At 45.4% G+C, this 14,262-nt stretch overlaps 1 protein-coding gene across 5 annotated transcripts in view; it reads right to left on the bottom strand.

Annotated features, from left to right (window-relative positions):
- Nucleotides 1-2,601: 2,601 nt before the first annotated feature.
- The window catches only part of PNP (purine nucleoside phosphorylase), a 73,297-nt gene continuing 61,636 nt past the window's right edge, over nucleotides 2,602-14,262 (bottom strand). For 3 of the 5 annotated variants that reach the window (XM_078644073.1, XM_078644070.1, XM_078644071.1), the window contains exons 2-6: nucleotides 11,697-11,866; nucleotides 10,170-10,273; nucleotides 7,717-7,892; nucleotides 6,882-7,072; nucleotides 2,602-6,548 (exon numbers count right to left, since the gene is read on the bottom strand). In XM_078644073.1, coding sequence (XP_078500199.1) covers nucleotides 6,331-6,548; nucleotides 6,882-7,072; nucleotides 7,717-7,892; nucleotides 10,170-10,273; nucleotides 11,697-11,866 — 859 coding nt within the window. In that variant the 3' untranslated portion in view covers nucleotides 2,602-6,330. The remainder of the gene's footprint in view (nucleotides 6,549-6,881; nucleotides 7,073-7,716; nucleotides 7,893-10,169; nucleotides 10,274-11,696; nucleotides 11,867-14,262) is intronic. The other 2 variants (XR_013594867.1, XR_013594866.1) reach the window with 1 other exon arrangement.

The following is a 14,262-nucleotide window of genomic DNA, read 5'->3' as shown; positions in this document are numbered from 1 at the left end:
TAGAACTTTAAAATGGATATAGTGAAGCTAGGGAACCTTGAACTGGTGTTTTATAGCAAGAGGAACTCATAAAGCTGAACCGTGTTCCCGGATAGGAAATGTTGGAATTTTGCTCTGTCCAGCTTCACATCACCAGTCAGGAGTACCCGAATATTAGCTCCCAGTTCAACCTTGCAAGGGCCGATTTACCAGTGACCAATTATTGTGAAAAGCGTTTTGGCAATCTAAAACCAACATATGTCTTTGCCAATCTGGTAGAATAGAAGATCTTCAACATCTTATGCCCATGGTACACGGGTGTGCCCATGTTCTCACAAGGGCAGAGAAACAATGCTGAAAGGAATAATGACAATATCTCAGATCAGGAGACACTAGGATATGGAACCAGTCCATCCACATAGGATGGAGAGTGGCAACATCCCTACCGACACCCTAAAGATGCACACTGCAGAGGGCTTACTAGAAAGATATACGGAGATTGATGAACCAAACGTTATTTGTTGTTTTCTGTACACTGCTGACTTGTCAGGCTAACTAACGTACATTGACCTTTTTTTCAAATGCTCTTCCAGATATCACAGCTGTAAAACGAACACATCTAACCTTATGGAGTGGGCATTTAGTCCACCCCTTTCAACCACTGGCTTTCTTCAACTAGCCTCCGAGCCATGGGCTTGTGACTTTGTCAACCACATCTTAGCCCAATCCTGCGGACTAAACATCTCTCACCTAATGTTATTGGCTGCCTCCGTGTATCCCCCCCCCCTCCAATTCTTGCACTGAGTTGCAAAAAGGAATACATTACAACTATTATCCTCTCTACCTGCTCCCCTGGAATCTTCCCAAGTATCTCGCTTTAATCTGGTAATGCCTCTTGTGTAAGCAAACTAAATCCAGATCTACTGGCTTTGCTCATGCTTGTTCTACTTACCCCTAACGGCTCACCTTCCCATCATTACATTACCTTTGGATATGTAAATAATTACCATTTGAATGTCAAGGTCAAGAAAGAGTAAATATGACTGAATCAAGAGGAACGTGAGCGTAGACTGACAGGGAAGAAGGTCGCAAGGACAGAGTGTGACCCCCTGATCTTAGGAAACATTCGACATCATCAAAGCGCTAGCCATAGGACATCAAAACCCTCAGGTTCTGGTGCGGGGTGTATCATAGGTGTTGCCTGCGTTCCGTTTTCATGACCCCTGGTGTCCATCTAAGTAGCCTCCCTGAGCATGCCCTAAAAGAAGCGGACGCCACTGGCCTTAGAAAAAAGCTACCATCTTGCCATTCATGGAGAGGAGCAAATCTCACTAGCAAGACAGGGAGGGGAAAGGTGTCACCTGGTTCAGGATGATCTTGCCACAGTGATGTTCTCAGTGTGATATGGGGTAAGTAGGCGTGGCATATCTGGTCAAAGAGGGCACAAGTGTCTTTAGTAATAGGAAACTCTAGGGCGGGGGAAAAGGCACCATTGTGATGTGGAGAGGAGTCCGCAGGTGATGGAGGATAAACTCCGGGTCTCACAGACCTTGATGTGCAACTCCTGCAGGTCACCTTCAAACTAGGGCACTAACTCCATTTTCAGCGGGCTTCTCTTCGAGCAAAGGGCGCTAGCACAGGTCAGTGTCGCGTGCAAGAAGACTGAGGCTTCTGAACGAGCTCAGAATACAGCCAGGCTCACGGACAACGCATGTGACGCAGGCAGTCTCTACCAGGTCACGTGACAGCAGGAGTGTGCATGCAGAGGGTGAGGGTGAGGGCCAGACTGCGCTTGTGCTTTTCCCATGTGGTGGTCATCTTGAAGGAGAGCTTTCTAGTATGCAGGCACTAGAAGCTTCTACCACATACACCACATGTCTACCAAATGGGACCGCAAGTTTGCACAGGTGATACTAACATTTCTTATTTAGTGCAACTATTTATACGTTTGTGGAATAGTTTCAGCCAAGGCTCTTCATTTACTGTCTCATATCTGTGTAAATGTCATTTTATATACAGTGGTTTCTTCCCTTATTGACTTATTGCATTGTAGTGGCCCTACTATTCGTATGCGGCCGTCAGTAGTGCTGTTTTTAAGTGAAATCTGTCTATTCACTCTCAGCAGATGCAGGTCTAATGTGCAGTGAAATCACTCTATGCTTGTGCAGGGGGATACTTCACACATCATAGCCAATGAGGGAGGGTATTCCATAATTTCCATTGCTCCTCGGTGTATTGTTTGCAGATTTCGGTAAACACTAAAGCTGTTCATAGCCAGGCCTTAAAAACGCAGCACTGGTGTTAGATGTTTTTACATACATTGGAAGGATGAACGTGTGGGATTTTGAGGTACATGGGATGGGAGAGGCAGGAGCGCCAGTGCCCTTTAATAAAAATACACAATGAGCATCCTTCCATGGAGAGCTTTTTCGAGCTTGGTCTGTCACTGAAATAGGACATTTAATACAACAACATCATCAACAGCTGGTAGAGCGCAGCAAGGCATTTTCAGCAGCTAGTGGTATACTTTAGTAACATGAGCAGAACAAAATTCACGCTGCAGGTTAAATGTGCATTTTACAGCTTATGAATGGGGAAATAAGACAGCCACACAACCAAGTTAGTCGTTTTTTTGTTTTAATAAAAGTTTAAATTAAATAAAGTACAGGATAAGCCACTATAAATAGAAATAGGCCTTGCAGAGGAAAGTGCAAGTTATTTGTATTGCGGAATGTGGAGTTAAAATACAATAATGCCCACTCTCAGGATACAATCCTTTAGAACAGTGGAAGGTTGCAGAGTGCAGCTGCCAGCAGAAGACACGCAGGGCATCGACCGGACTGCGGTCAGAGGACTGCCAGGAGCTGCACTTACAGTACAAACTGAAACACAATGTGCACAGTCACACGGCAATCCCAGAGTACCAGGAGCTATTCACAAGGCCTCTGAGGAAGACCTTGCAGGGAAAGAGTTTAAGCATCAAATGTGCGTCGAGAGATTAGAGGGGTTCAGCGTGAAAGCATAGAAAGAGAAAACGGACTTCAAAACATCTCCAGTCTACAGAAATACCGACCAACAAAAAAGTGAACTTGTTCTAAATTCTGAAATACAGTAAAACTTGTGCCACACCTGTTGTAGGACTAGACTGACAGGGTATTCTAACTTCAGTCCTAGTATGTTTGGGGACAAGCGCAGGAGCGGCTTTACCTGTATGTAAAATGACACGTATGTACGATAGGTATTTTGACAGTAGATGTTCTGGAGCCCATGCTTTTACACACCAACCACAAAGGATACACCTTAGACCCAAAGAGCTTACATTATTAATGGTTTGTTGCAGTGTTCCTGGTGTAGATGATCAGTAATCAGATGCTTAAAAGGAGACCCAGACATGTGCTTAGAAACCACCTGTGTCATACACGCTTCTCTCTGCAGGCCTGCAGGTCACTCCTGGGGGAGAAGAGTGTAATATTCATTGGGTAACCTTCGCAGCATCCAAGACACCGCTTGGCAGGAGAACCGCCCCAACAACCGCATTTAAATACATAAATACATATGGTTATAACAGTTAACATACAGAAATAATCCCCAACCTCACCCTTTAATCAAAGTGTGTTTGCAATGCTGCATAACTGTCAGCAGGGTCCACGGTGGAGTATTCCAACTGCGAGGGTGTCTTTACTCAATGACTGGTAGGGATCCTTATTACTGGACAATAACTACAGCTAACCCCAACTGGTGTTTGCTGCAGGTTAGGGTGATCCGGGCCAGCTTTTCCCACAGTTCAAGTAAAGCATGGAATTGTGAGGAGTCAATTGATTTTACCCCCAACTGACACGTTTTTTGCCAATCTGAAATGTGGTTACAAGGTTGAGTGCCCTCACTGTGGAGTCCCTGGGGTCGAAGCACATGAGGTCACATGCTATGAACTGTGTATCTGCAGCAAGGTTAGCACATGCTACTGTCCAATCTATGTAGATTTTCCGGGGCAGCACTTCATGCATGGAAGTGCTCTACACCCATATTATTGTGGGCCCATAAAATAGAACGCCTGGGCTATGAATCTTCCCTAAGCACTTTTTTCTGTAATGGGATATCCGCTTTGAAGGCACTACACACTACTCTTCAGGTAATATGACAGACAACTCATAATTTAAAATATATATGCCAGACTCAACTCATATAATTTAAAATATAATTCATAAGTGCACGTGGCGGAATGTGAGCTCCCGCCCTGGCTGCGCTCCCACAGATGACCTGCGCAGGAGCGGTTTGTACCGTCATACGAGACAGACGAAGGAGGTGCGCAGCATCAAAAACATGCTGGTTTCACTCGCAGGAACCGACAAGCACGGCATCTCCAATCCCGCACGGGTGGAATCCAGGAGTGACCACTTATACAGCACACACCACAAACTGAAAGGCCTCTTGGTGCTTAAATACTAGTTTGGTGGGACACGGAGCGCAAGGAGAGCCGTAGGCGCTAGAAGGTACCACAGCAGATGCTATGGGAGTGAAGTGCAAGCAACATAGGCACCAAACGCTGGACTTCTGCAGTGCAAGACTACTCTGTAGAACTAAGGCGAGCCACGTTGTGTTTGGGCCGAATGCTGTGCCCTTGCAGTGGCCCGCATACAGAGCGATATTAGTGACACTGCTATGTACAAGAAGTTCTTGCTCTTCATCTGCTAAGAAGGTATTTTTGAGATACACCAGTATCGCACATATTTACCAGTTCCTGTGCAGGGGGCACCCTTTGGTTGGCACCAATTTAGCACCTGGTGCCAAACCCACCCACTGAGAGTCAGGTACCCTAGGGCAGCGGGAGCAGCAGCAAGGAATCCACATCATTCAAAGGAGCAATGGTGACAGGCCCAGCTAGCAAAAGGCACAGTGTGAAAGCTTGTGTAGCAAACCAGCATTCTCTACAGGCAATTGTTTGGTTCTATGAATTCAAGTCTAAGTAGAAGCAGAAAGTGCAGGGGTTGCTTTAAGATGCCCAGCTCACAAAGACCAGCCCCAAGGAGCGGAAGGCTCTGTAACAGTGTAGGAGGGAGGGTGTGGCATAGGAGAGTCCTGGGGCCACAAATGCACCGCCTCAATTCACAACTCACGCAGGATGGATGACTGGATAGATATAATGGGAAAGTTGGTTATAAATATATAAAATAAAAATGGTCTGGAATCAAAGCTTTCTGTATTGTACCAAATAATAGGACGTTAACACCAGATACTAAGCATGCCTGATGCCAGGACACAATCCACTGCAGCATTGTAAACTACAGAAGAATAGATTGCTGAATGCTTTGAAGAAAACAGTTAAATAACCAAGACCCCACTTTTTCTTTATTTGGGGGTGAGCGTAACTTGAGTAATTTCGTGTAGCATAATCACGCAGAATTACACAAGAAGAGTAATTGTGCATTTAGCACCATTTTCTCAGGGCAAATAATTCCCCTAAAGTACAAAATATGGGCAAGGATACATTTTGCGTTGCGCTATATGCAACAGAACAAGAATAGCGAGCACAAGCAGCCACTCAGGCACGCAAAATGTGCACTTGGGGTAGGATTTCCCCAAACTTACTCCAGGCATTTAGCTCTATTTTCTTCACAAAAAATTTACCCTTGCGTATCAAATGAATGCAAAGATGCATTTTGCAGTAAGAAAGAGCTAGATACAACAGAGCACTATTCATGAGCACAAGCCATCGCTCCTGCCACAAATTGGGCTCTCGCAGTAGGATTTTCCCCTAAAATGAATCTTAAATAAGCGAGCAGGCTTAATTGCATTAATATCAGTAATTCCGCATCAAAAAGTAACACGTAATTACTGAAATTACGTCAGCATAATTGAAACTCCTCCTAGGCCTACATTTTTTTTTTAATGAAATGTATAGACCAGATCAGAGACTACTGATGCCACTTGCACCAAACACTTTGTGGACTCAAGTGGATGAGAACTAGGCCCTCACAGTGTATAATGATCATGACAAGGGTTTCAGCAAGTCTGGGTGGTCAACAGCTTACTGGGGATTGGGGCCACTACGTCTTTATCAGAGTATGACACCAGTGAATCAAAGGGTTCACAAGCCAAATTAGGAGTCTTGAAAAGAGGCAATACGGGTATCCAAGTTTGACCTCTTGTTGAATAAATTCAAAGTTATAGTCTGGATATTTGCCTTCATAGGCTATCCAGTCATCCATCACAGTGAAGTTGGGTCTCAGCTGTTAAGTGCCGGGTTTTGTTTGGAAGAATGCTTGATAATCAGTTCTCCAAGGTACAGACCTCTGGGCAGGCCACTGACCCCAAGTTTTTACTCCCCACACAATTACTAGCACTCGGGGGCGTCTAGTTGACATTATTGTTAGTCTCAATCCGTGGCAGCAATGTGGTCAGCAGCTTCTCCATCATCTTGGCACTCTCCCTGCCAGCTTTCAGCACCTCTTCGTGGTTGGCACGCGCCTCGCTGTTGTAGTCCATCACTGCCTGGTTGGTGATGAGGGAAATGCCAAGCACCCGCAGCCCGCAGTGACGGGCAACGACGACCTCGTGCACCGTGCTCATGCCTAGAAAGAAGAAGGGAGACACAAGGCGACAATGTAATGAGAAGGTAGTGGGCTCAAAACCTTACTGACAGAAAGCGCTCCATAAATAAGGGTGGGTGTAACAGGAATGCATGGATGGGGCACTAAATCTGGATAGTCACCTATCAAACAGTTCCCTAAAACAAAGATTCATCTACTACATAGGAGAACTGTGGAAAACCCAAGAATTTATGTTTTGGGGGATTAACAATTATGAAGGCTGAGCGACCTTGTCAGTTGGCACTCTCTCGCCCCTTTACTTTCAATCTATATTTCCGCATCTGAAGCCCCCCAGAAACGGCACAGCATCCTTACCCACAGCATCTGCCCCCAGGCGGTTCAAGAAGCGGCACTCTGCGATGGTTTCGAAGCTGGGGCCCCCTATGCCGCAGTACACCCCCTCGTGAAGCTCCGCCGCATAGCCCAGGTCTCTGCTGGCAGACATGGCCAGCTTCCTCAGGTCACGGTCATAGGCGTCAGACATGGGTGGGAACCGGGGGCCGAACCTGCACCGGCAAAGACGAGAAATTATCGACCGAACACCATGTTCCGAAAGAGACAAAACAGGAGAGGAAAAGAGGAGAGTCGACTAATAAGAGAAATAAGGAAGGGAAAGTAGAGTACGAAATGGAGGAGAAAGGACAGTGAAGAGAGAGAAACTGGAGGAGAGTGAAGAGAGAAAAACTGGAGGAGAATGAAGAGGGAACAGAAAAGTGGAGAAGAGTGGGAAAGGACGAATATGGAAGGGGCACAGAAGGGAGATGAACTGGAAAATAATTGAGGGCCAGAAAAGGGGAAGCAAATGGGATGTTAAAAAAGAGGAACAATAAAAGAGAGAAGGAAAAAAAAGGAGAGGGGGGAAACTTAGGGGAGGAAAACTTAGGATAGGAAAATGAAAAGTGGACAGAAGGTACAGGGTAGGAAAGGTGAGGCATAGAGAGGGAGCAGACGGGGTAAGAAAATGGAAGAGGAAGGCATGAAAGAAGAATGGTAGAGAAGAGGTGAGGGGGGGAAGGTAGATGCAGAAAACAAGTGAGGGAGAGAAAAGTAACAATGAAACTGTGAGCACTATCAGCAAAGAAACCCACGATGAGAAAGTAAGACTTGGTAAGGGAGTACAATCTCCTGCCAAGGAGGCAGATGATCTCACCTGTCTTCATTAGGACCCATCAGCGGGTTCTGCCCCGCAAAGCCTGGAAAGTTGATGTGGTCCTTGATCACCATGATGTGTCCCACTCTGTAATCCTCGTGCAGGCCTCCGGCTGCATTGGTTACGATGAGAGTCTGCACACCAATCAGGTGGAAGACCCGGATTGGGAACGTCACCTTAAAACGAGGGACAGAAACATCAGAACGGCATTTAGTGACAATCCGCTCCTCTGGACCTACATGGTAACAGTATCAAAACCAAGATCGCGTCTGACCGATATATTGTGTCCTAAATGTGGTTTACAAAAATAACGCCCACCTGGAGTGAACAGAAGAAAACGTACACCCCCAGAAATATAAACCCATAGGAACAATATTTCGGTAAAAAATATTTAAGACGCGATATTTCTGTCAGACGTATTTTTTTCGAATAATATTTTTACATACAACCATGTGGACCAGCAAGATGCCATTTGTAGATTTCCCTCTCAAATTCCGACTCAATAATTGAAAAGCAAGCGGTTACCTTCACCGAACTTCCTCAGCTGCGCAAACAGTGTGAAAAGATCTAGGGTCATATGTATGAACACATTTTCCCATAGACACAAAATGGGTAAAACCCTTTGATACATCTGGCCCCTACTTCCTAAACATCCATGCCATTGTCCAGAACAAGGACAGATCGCTACTGGAGCTCTGATATTTGGCAAGCTCTCACAGAAGACATGCACTCAGCAAGTCCTCCACTCACCCAGCTTGGAGTGCACAAGACGTCCAGGCGCAGCCTCAGATGGACAAGGCGGGCAGTCGGCCACCGGAAGATGGGTCTGTGGTTGAGGCCCGTTAGCGCGCCGGGTTGTTGGTGGCCATCTCGGTCTCCACCACAAGGGCACATCGTCAGAGGCTATATAGTTAGAGCCTTTGCATGCATATGAGCCTGACCGGATGCACATTTAGGTCCGGCTAATGCACCGTCAGAGGCAGAAGGACAATGGGCTGCTCGGGCTGCCACAGCAGGAGGTGTGTCTGCCCTCTGGCTCCTTCCAGGTGACAGTGGTCTCAAGGAGCTGGTGATCGGAAGCTATTAGCACTTGCTTTGCAGGGGACTGGGGCAGGGGAGAGGACTAGAAGGAGCCAGCAAGGGGCTCTTCCGTTATTCCCCCCCCCCCTCCGCATGCAACAGGGGAGTCTCTTCTGCTCTCCTTTGCCTGCCATAAACCAATCAATGCAGTCAACAAGGACAGATTGTGGCCTTAGCCCATTTTGCAACTGGGAAATTACCAGCACCAGTTCAAGATCCTGTGATTCTGGGCAAGTCACTTAATTTACATGATCCCCAAAAAATTAATCTGACCGTTTACAATGTTATCTGGTGCTCCTGTAAAGCACTGCAGAGCCTCTGGGCCAATTTTGTGCATGTATGTGAGTAAAGTGACACTATTTTATGCATTTGTACATTAGCGTCATTCCCTTTATTGGAATTTAAAAGTGATGTTAGTAGTAAACCAAAAAAGAAAGTTACACCTTTCACCAGTCTGTGAGCATTGGAGCACCTCTCTAAAGACTGTAAAAACAAATATTTAAAAGCCCAGGGCAGTCTAGGTCTATGTAATTTCCTGTTTCTCAGCAGACATTAATCAAACCTTCCACAGATAAAAAAGCAATTAAAACACGAGTTCCTAGTATTTTTCATAATTCTGAGCTTCGAATTTTTTTTGCCACTGGGATGGTGATTTTCAGTTTAATTACTGGCCCTGTAAACCTTAGAATAATTTGATTACTGCAAATGTTTGCCAACCCTTAGCTCCATGATCGTAACCAAGCAGTTTATTGCAAAAGGTCGTGATCTGCGAATGCCAGCCTCTATTTTTGGCTGCGGGGGCGGAACTGTGGCCCCATCCAACCCTGTCCATGCAGCATTCCACCAGTGTCAGTCAAGATCCTGCCGTCGAGGGGCAGAATTCCAAGCTCAAAGTGTCCTTTTTAGGACTCTAAAGTCACTTTAAGTGATGAAGAGACCAGCTGCTCCGACTCCTTCTGAATCAGCAACAACATCCTGGTTTAGTACACATCAAACTGTGAATCCCTGGCGAGGATTGTGTCATACATCATTAAAGAACAACATCCACTGCAGAACATGCACCGTATCATGAAGGTAAGTATGCTACTCACAGAAAAAGCGCTTTGACGCCTCGTCAGGGGTAGTAAGCGCTATATAATTGCAATTGCAATACAATACAATATAGGAGAGTATAGTTTTAATATTCTTTACACCACATCTATGTACCTTGATGATACGTATATTGTGAAGTTAAGAATAGTTATTCTAAAACTTACGTGTATATTATTACCTTAGTGATAATTGTTTTTTTAATAACACTCAACATTCTGGCAGTATATGCTTAGAAGTACAGCAGTGCCCGTGAGAAAAGCTCGTAGAGTGAACACACTCACCTTCCACAGCGGGTATCCTTCATACATGTGAAACCGCCCCTGCATGCAGACACATGGCTTGCCATTCAAGTTACCAAACACCAACCGCCCAGCGTGGCCAGGGACTGAAAAAAAAATGTAAACACAATCATCAGAAAAATGCAGGGTGTACCTTCTCCCCCAATTAAACGGTGGGTTATACATCCTGGCATCAGCGGGAAGCCACAAAAAGAGACAGCAGCAGAGTAAACAAGAAACCACAAGTTGTCTAATGTCACCGCTACACAAAAAGCAACAAGGGTTTGTGACAAATCAATCAAAACGGGGTTCAACTCGTTAGGTGGCAGCCACTGTGCTCCCTGGATTAAACCATCAAAAACGTAGCCCCCAAAAACATAAGGAAACAAGCTACTGGCCTATTACAAATCACCAACAGAAGTCAGAGCACATTTGCTGAAGTTTAAAACTCCTCCATTAGCTCCTCACAGAGCAGAACATTCAATTCAAAATCTGCGTTACCAAAAGGGGGTGGGGGGCAATAAAACCATGTGTTAGATCCATGCAGAAACTATCATACACCAAGGTTTAAATGCAACCTTAAAAATCTAGTTAAGGTATTTGATTCAAGCACACCAACCCTTTCACCCACCAGAATGCTTGAGAGGGACTGAAATTACAAGCATTGCGTGCCCTGTAAGGCCCTAGCAATGAATCTCATTCGCTAACATTTTTTATTTTAATAGTCCGACAAGATCATGAACACCTACCTTTTTCTGACAAGTGTCCTCTACTCTCCTTTCTCCTTGTGACCACATCTGAGTGATCATTACATGTCCACTTCCCATAAATGAATTTCAATGTCCTAAAAGCATCTTAATGCTTTATCGATGTGTTAAAAATACTCCACACTAACACAAAATAAGGTTTAGTGGGGCATGTTCTTATTATCAGAAGCAGAAAATCTTTTTTCCTCACTTGAACAGACGCCATGCGCAGAGCGTGTTTACTCGTTCTGTGGTACAGAGCCCCTGCTTATGAAACTATGCACACAGTTCCTCCCCATCCAATGCCTGGGTACTTGTGAGATACAGGAACCCCAATCACAGAGGAATCATCAGCTACCACACAGACTTCTGAGGCGCATCACTCCACTGCCGTTTGTTGACTGGACAGACAGAAGAAAACCTTACAGGAGGAAATGTATTGCTTCTGTAGATTTTTTTATTCTGCTGCAAATTCATATATCTGCATTTACAGATCCTACCTTGGGCGACATCCCACACCAGGAAAATGAACACTCTAATTATCATCAGATTTATAAAGTTAGAAAAAAAGTTTCTCCACCAACTGGTCAATCAAAGAATGTAGCCCAGGCTCAAGAACCATTGCTATTGGTATACAAGGCAATGTAAGTTGTAACGTTTCCATCCACAAGTCCAGCCTGCTCAGCAGGGCACCCATCTTGCCCAACCATCCCAGCTAGAAACCTCATGACATATCATTACAATTACAAGACATGGTAGCTGAAAAGACAAGCTTCCCTCCTACCTGTGCTTTCAGGGAAGTTAGGAATATCTTCATATTTAAAGGCCACTTGCTCCTTCAGAAGATCCGCCAGGTTTCCCAGCCCGGAGCCACAAACAACAGCCACCAGGGGGCGGTGCTCAGTGTTGGCCAGCAGCCAATCGGCTGTCTCTTTGTACTGCTCATAGCTGTACCTGGAAGAAAATAGGACAGAGGTTAGAGAACCACCAAACAACGACAATGGGACTATTTCGGCCCAAAAGTTACGATTACCTGCGTCAACTAACAGCACTATAAAGGAACAAACCATCAAGCTCTAATTTCCTAGGGTCTTTAAAGTTATATATTTTTTAAACACCATTAGTTATCTGCTGAAAAGGTGAACCCCACTAATTCTTTTCGCCACCTGTCTCAATCATAAGAATCAACATTTCGCCAATATCCCCAAGCCAAACAAATAACTAAAATACAATTTAGAAAATCGGCAGTCGTTTTGTGATTTAGCAAACATTAACTTTAATGCCCAAAAACTGAGCAGCAAACGCTAAACCTGGCATTCCTTCATACGGTCACCCTTGACAGGCAATGTCACACAGTGAGCTGCAAACCGCTACATCATGGAGCAGGTTCCCAGCTCTTGTGCTGAAGGCTTTTTGGGGTTAAAAACATTTTGCATTTTAAAAGCCCCCCTAGTCAGCTTTAGAAGCCTTGGTGAGATGTAGAATGCCTCTAAAGGCCAATATGGTTTTAAACTCCGCCCCCTCCTCCAGGTTCCTTTAGTCAGCGGTGAGCTGATAGGCCAATCTAATAGAGGCCTCACCGCTCACTCGTAGTGAGAATATTTTCTAGGTTGGCAGGTCTGGAACACAGTTACTTTACAGGGTCGGATTGGTAATGCGGGCACTCGGGAAATGGCCGGTTCCAGCTGTGAGCTGTGTTATTGGGTAGCCTGGGGGCTGTCTGTGCTGGTAGGATGCCACCACCGGCCCAGGGGGTGCATGAGTGGACTTTCTAGAGGCAGATGGGCGGAGGTATCACTCCCTTGCTCTCGCTGGGCCGGCCCATGAATGTATGCGGATTGAGCGGGGGAAGGGGGCCTGAGCAGAAGTGTTCCACTTGCATTCATGAGTGGCTCAGCAGTGTGAACTAATCTGTGCATTTTTTTAAAAATCTAAGTGAAGTTACTAAAACATGCCCCACCTCCTTTCTTTCCATAAAACTTCGCTGAAGCAGTGTTTTGCGGAAAGGCAATACGCAAATGTGGGCCACCTTTTTTTGGTGTGCCCGGGCTGATTGTTGATCCCAATCCAACCCTGCTTGTACAGTGGGTATTATGTGCTTCTCTTATCAAGACAGATTGCCTTAATACAAAGCAAGGTCGTCCTCATGTGTTCACCATCATTCCCACACTAAACGCCTGGCTCTTGTGGAACACCACCATACCGAGAGAAGGTGCCCACAACAGGTCACTGCTGGAAGGCGAGTACAAGACCGCGCCAGCGCTTTCGGCAGGCACTCTTGTGTCCAGGATTCTGAGGCACACAACAGCCAATCTGTTCACTAAAGGACAAAACATACTTTGTTAGGGTACAACATTCGGATCCGTGCCACGTCACACTCCTTCTCATCAGTTCAGTCAGGCATTCAGCATACTGCTTCGGGCACCAGCGAGGGAGTGCAGTGAATAATATACCCATTAATGCGTGGGCAGAATCTCAGACCTGTGGGGCCTGTAGGATGAGCAGAAGGGTACAGCCAGTCCACGCCTGACTGGGGAGTCGAAGTGTAAAAGGAGTAGAGGAGCCTGGCAAGGCAGGCATATCCCCCTGGAAGCAGACCATCCCAGCAGCGGGTTAAGCGCGCTCACCAGAGGCACAACATTTCACCCCTAAACATCTGCTCCCACCCCAGAAGCTGTAACAAGACCCCCTCCACCAGATGCTGTCCCATGTGAATGTCACCCCTTGCCCGCTCCTACTCTTCAGCTGGTTTTACTTTACCCTTTTACTGCCCCTCGTTATGCCGTCACTTATTGCTATTGGCAAACAGCTTCAAGCCTCGCAAGTACTTGCGCTTTAATATATGCATTTTCCAATATTCTCTTTTTCTGGTTGTGTTTTCTATTTCTGCTTATGTTGAGTGATTTTTCTGGTTTAATCATTAAGAAATATTGGTTTTCCAAATGTACTTAGCTACCGATAGGACTATTTTGTTTACTCTACTACTTGACGTAATAAGCCAGAACATATCTCGTGCCATTTATTACTCATAGTTTAAATTTTGCATGCCATCAGACGTTGGCCACACCACTACAATTCAGCAAAAAACAGAAAGGCAAGTGTCATACATATCTTCAAATTTTATACAACAAGGTTATTATGAGGCCGAAAAGGTTTACCTAAGGGAAAAAAACTATAAACGCTGAACAATGCCAGCTTAGTTAGCCATAGGAGGGGAAAACAGCCAGGTCTTTGAGATTTTCCTAAACTTCTCAAGAGACAGTTACTAATCTAAGAGAAACAACCTTTAGCACGAAAAACCTTTAACACGCAGGTACGTTTTTTTTTTTTAAATAACATACTTTACAGTT

Source organism: Lissotriton helveticus, chromosome 5_1, assembly GCF_964261635.1.
Source record: "Lissotriton helveticus chromosome 5_1, aLisHel1.1, whole genome shotgun sequence".
Classification (NCBI taxonomy): domain Eukaryota; kingdom Metazoa; phylum Chordata; class Amphibia; order Caudata; family Salamandridae; genus Lissotriton; species Lissotriton helveticus.
This window is presented reverse-complemented; position numbering and strand designations above follow the sequence as displayed.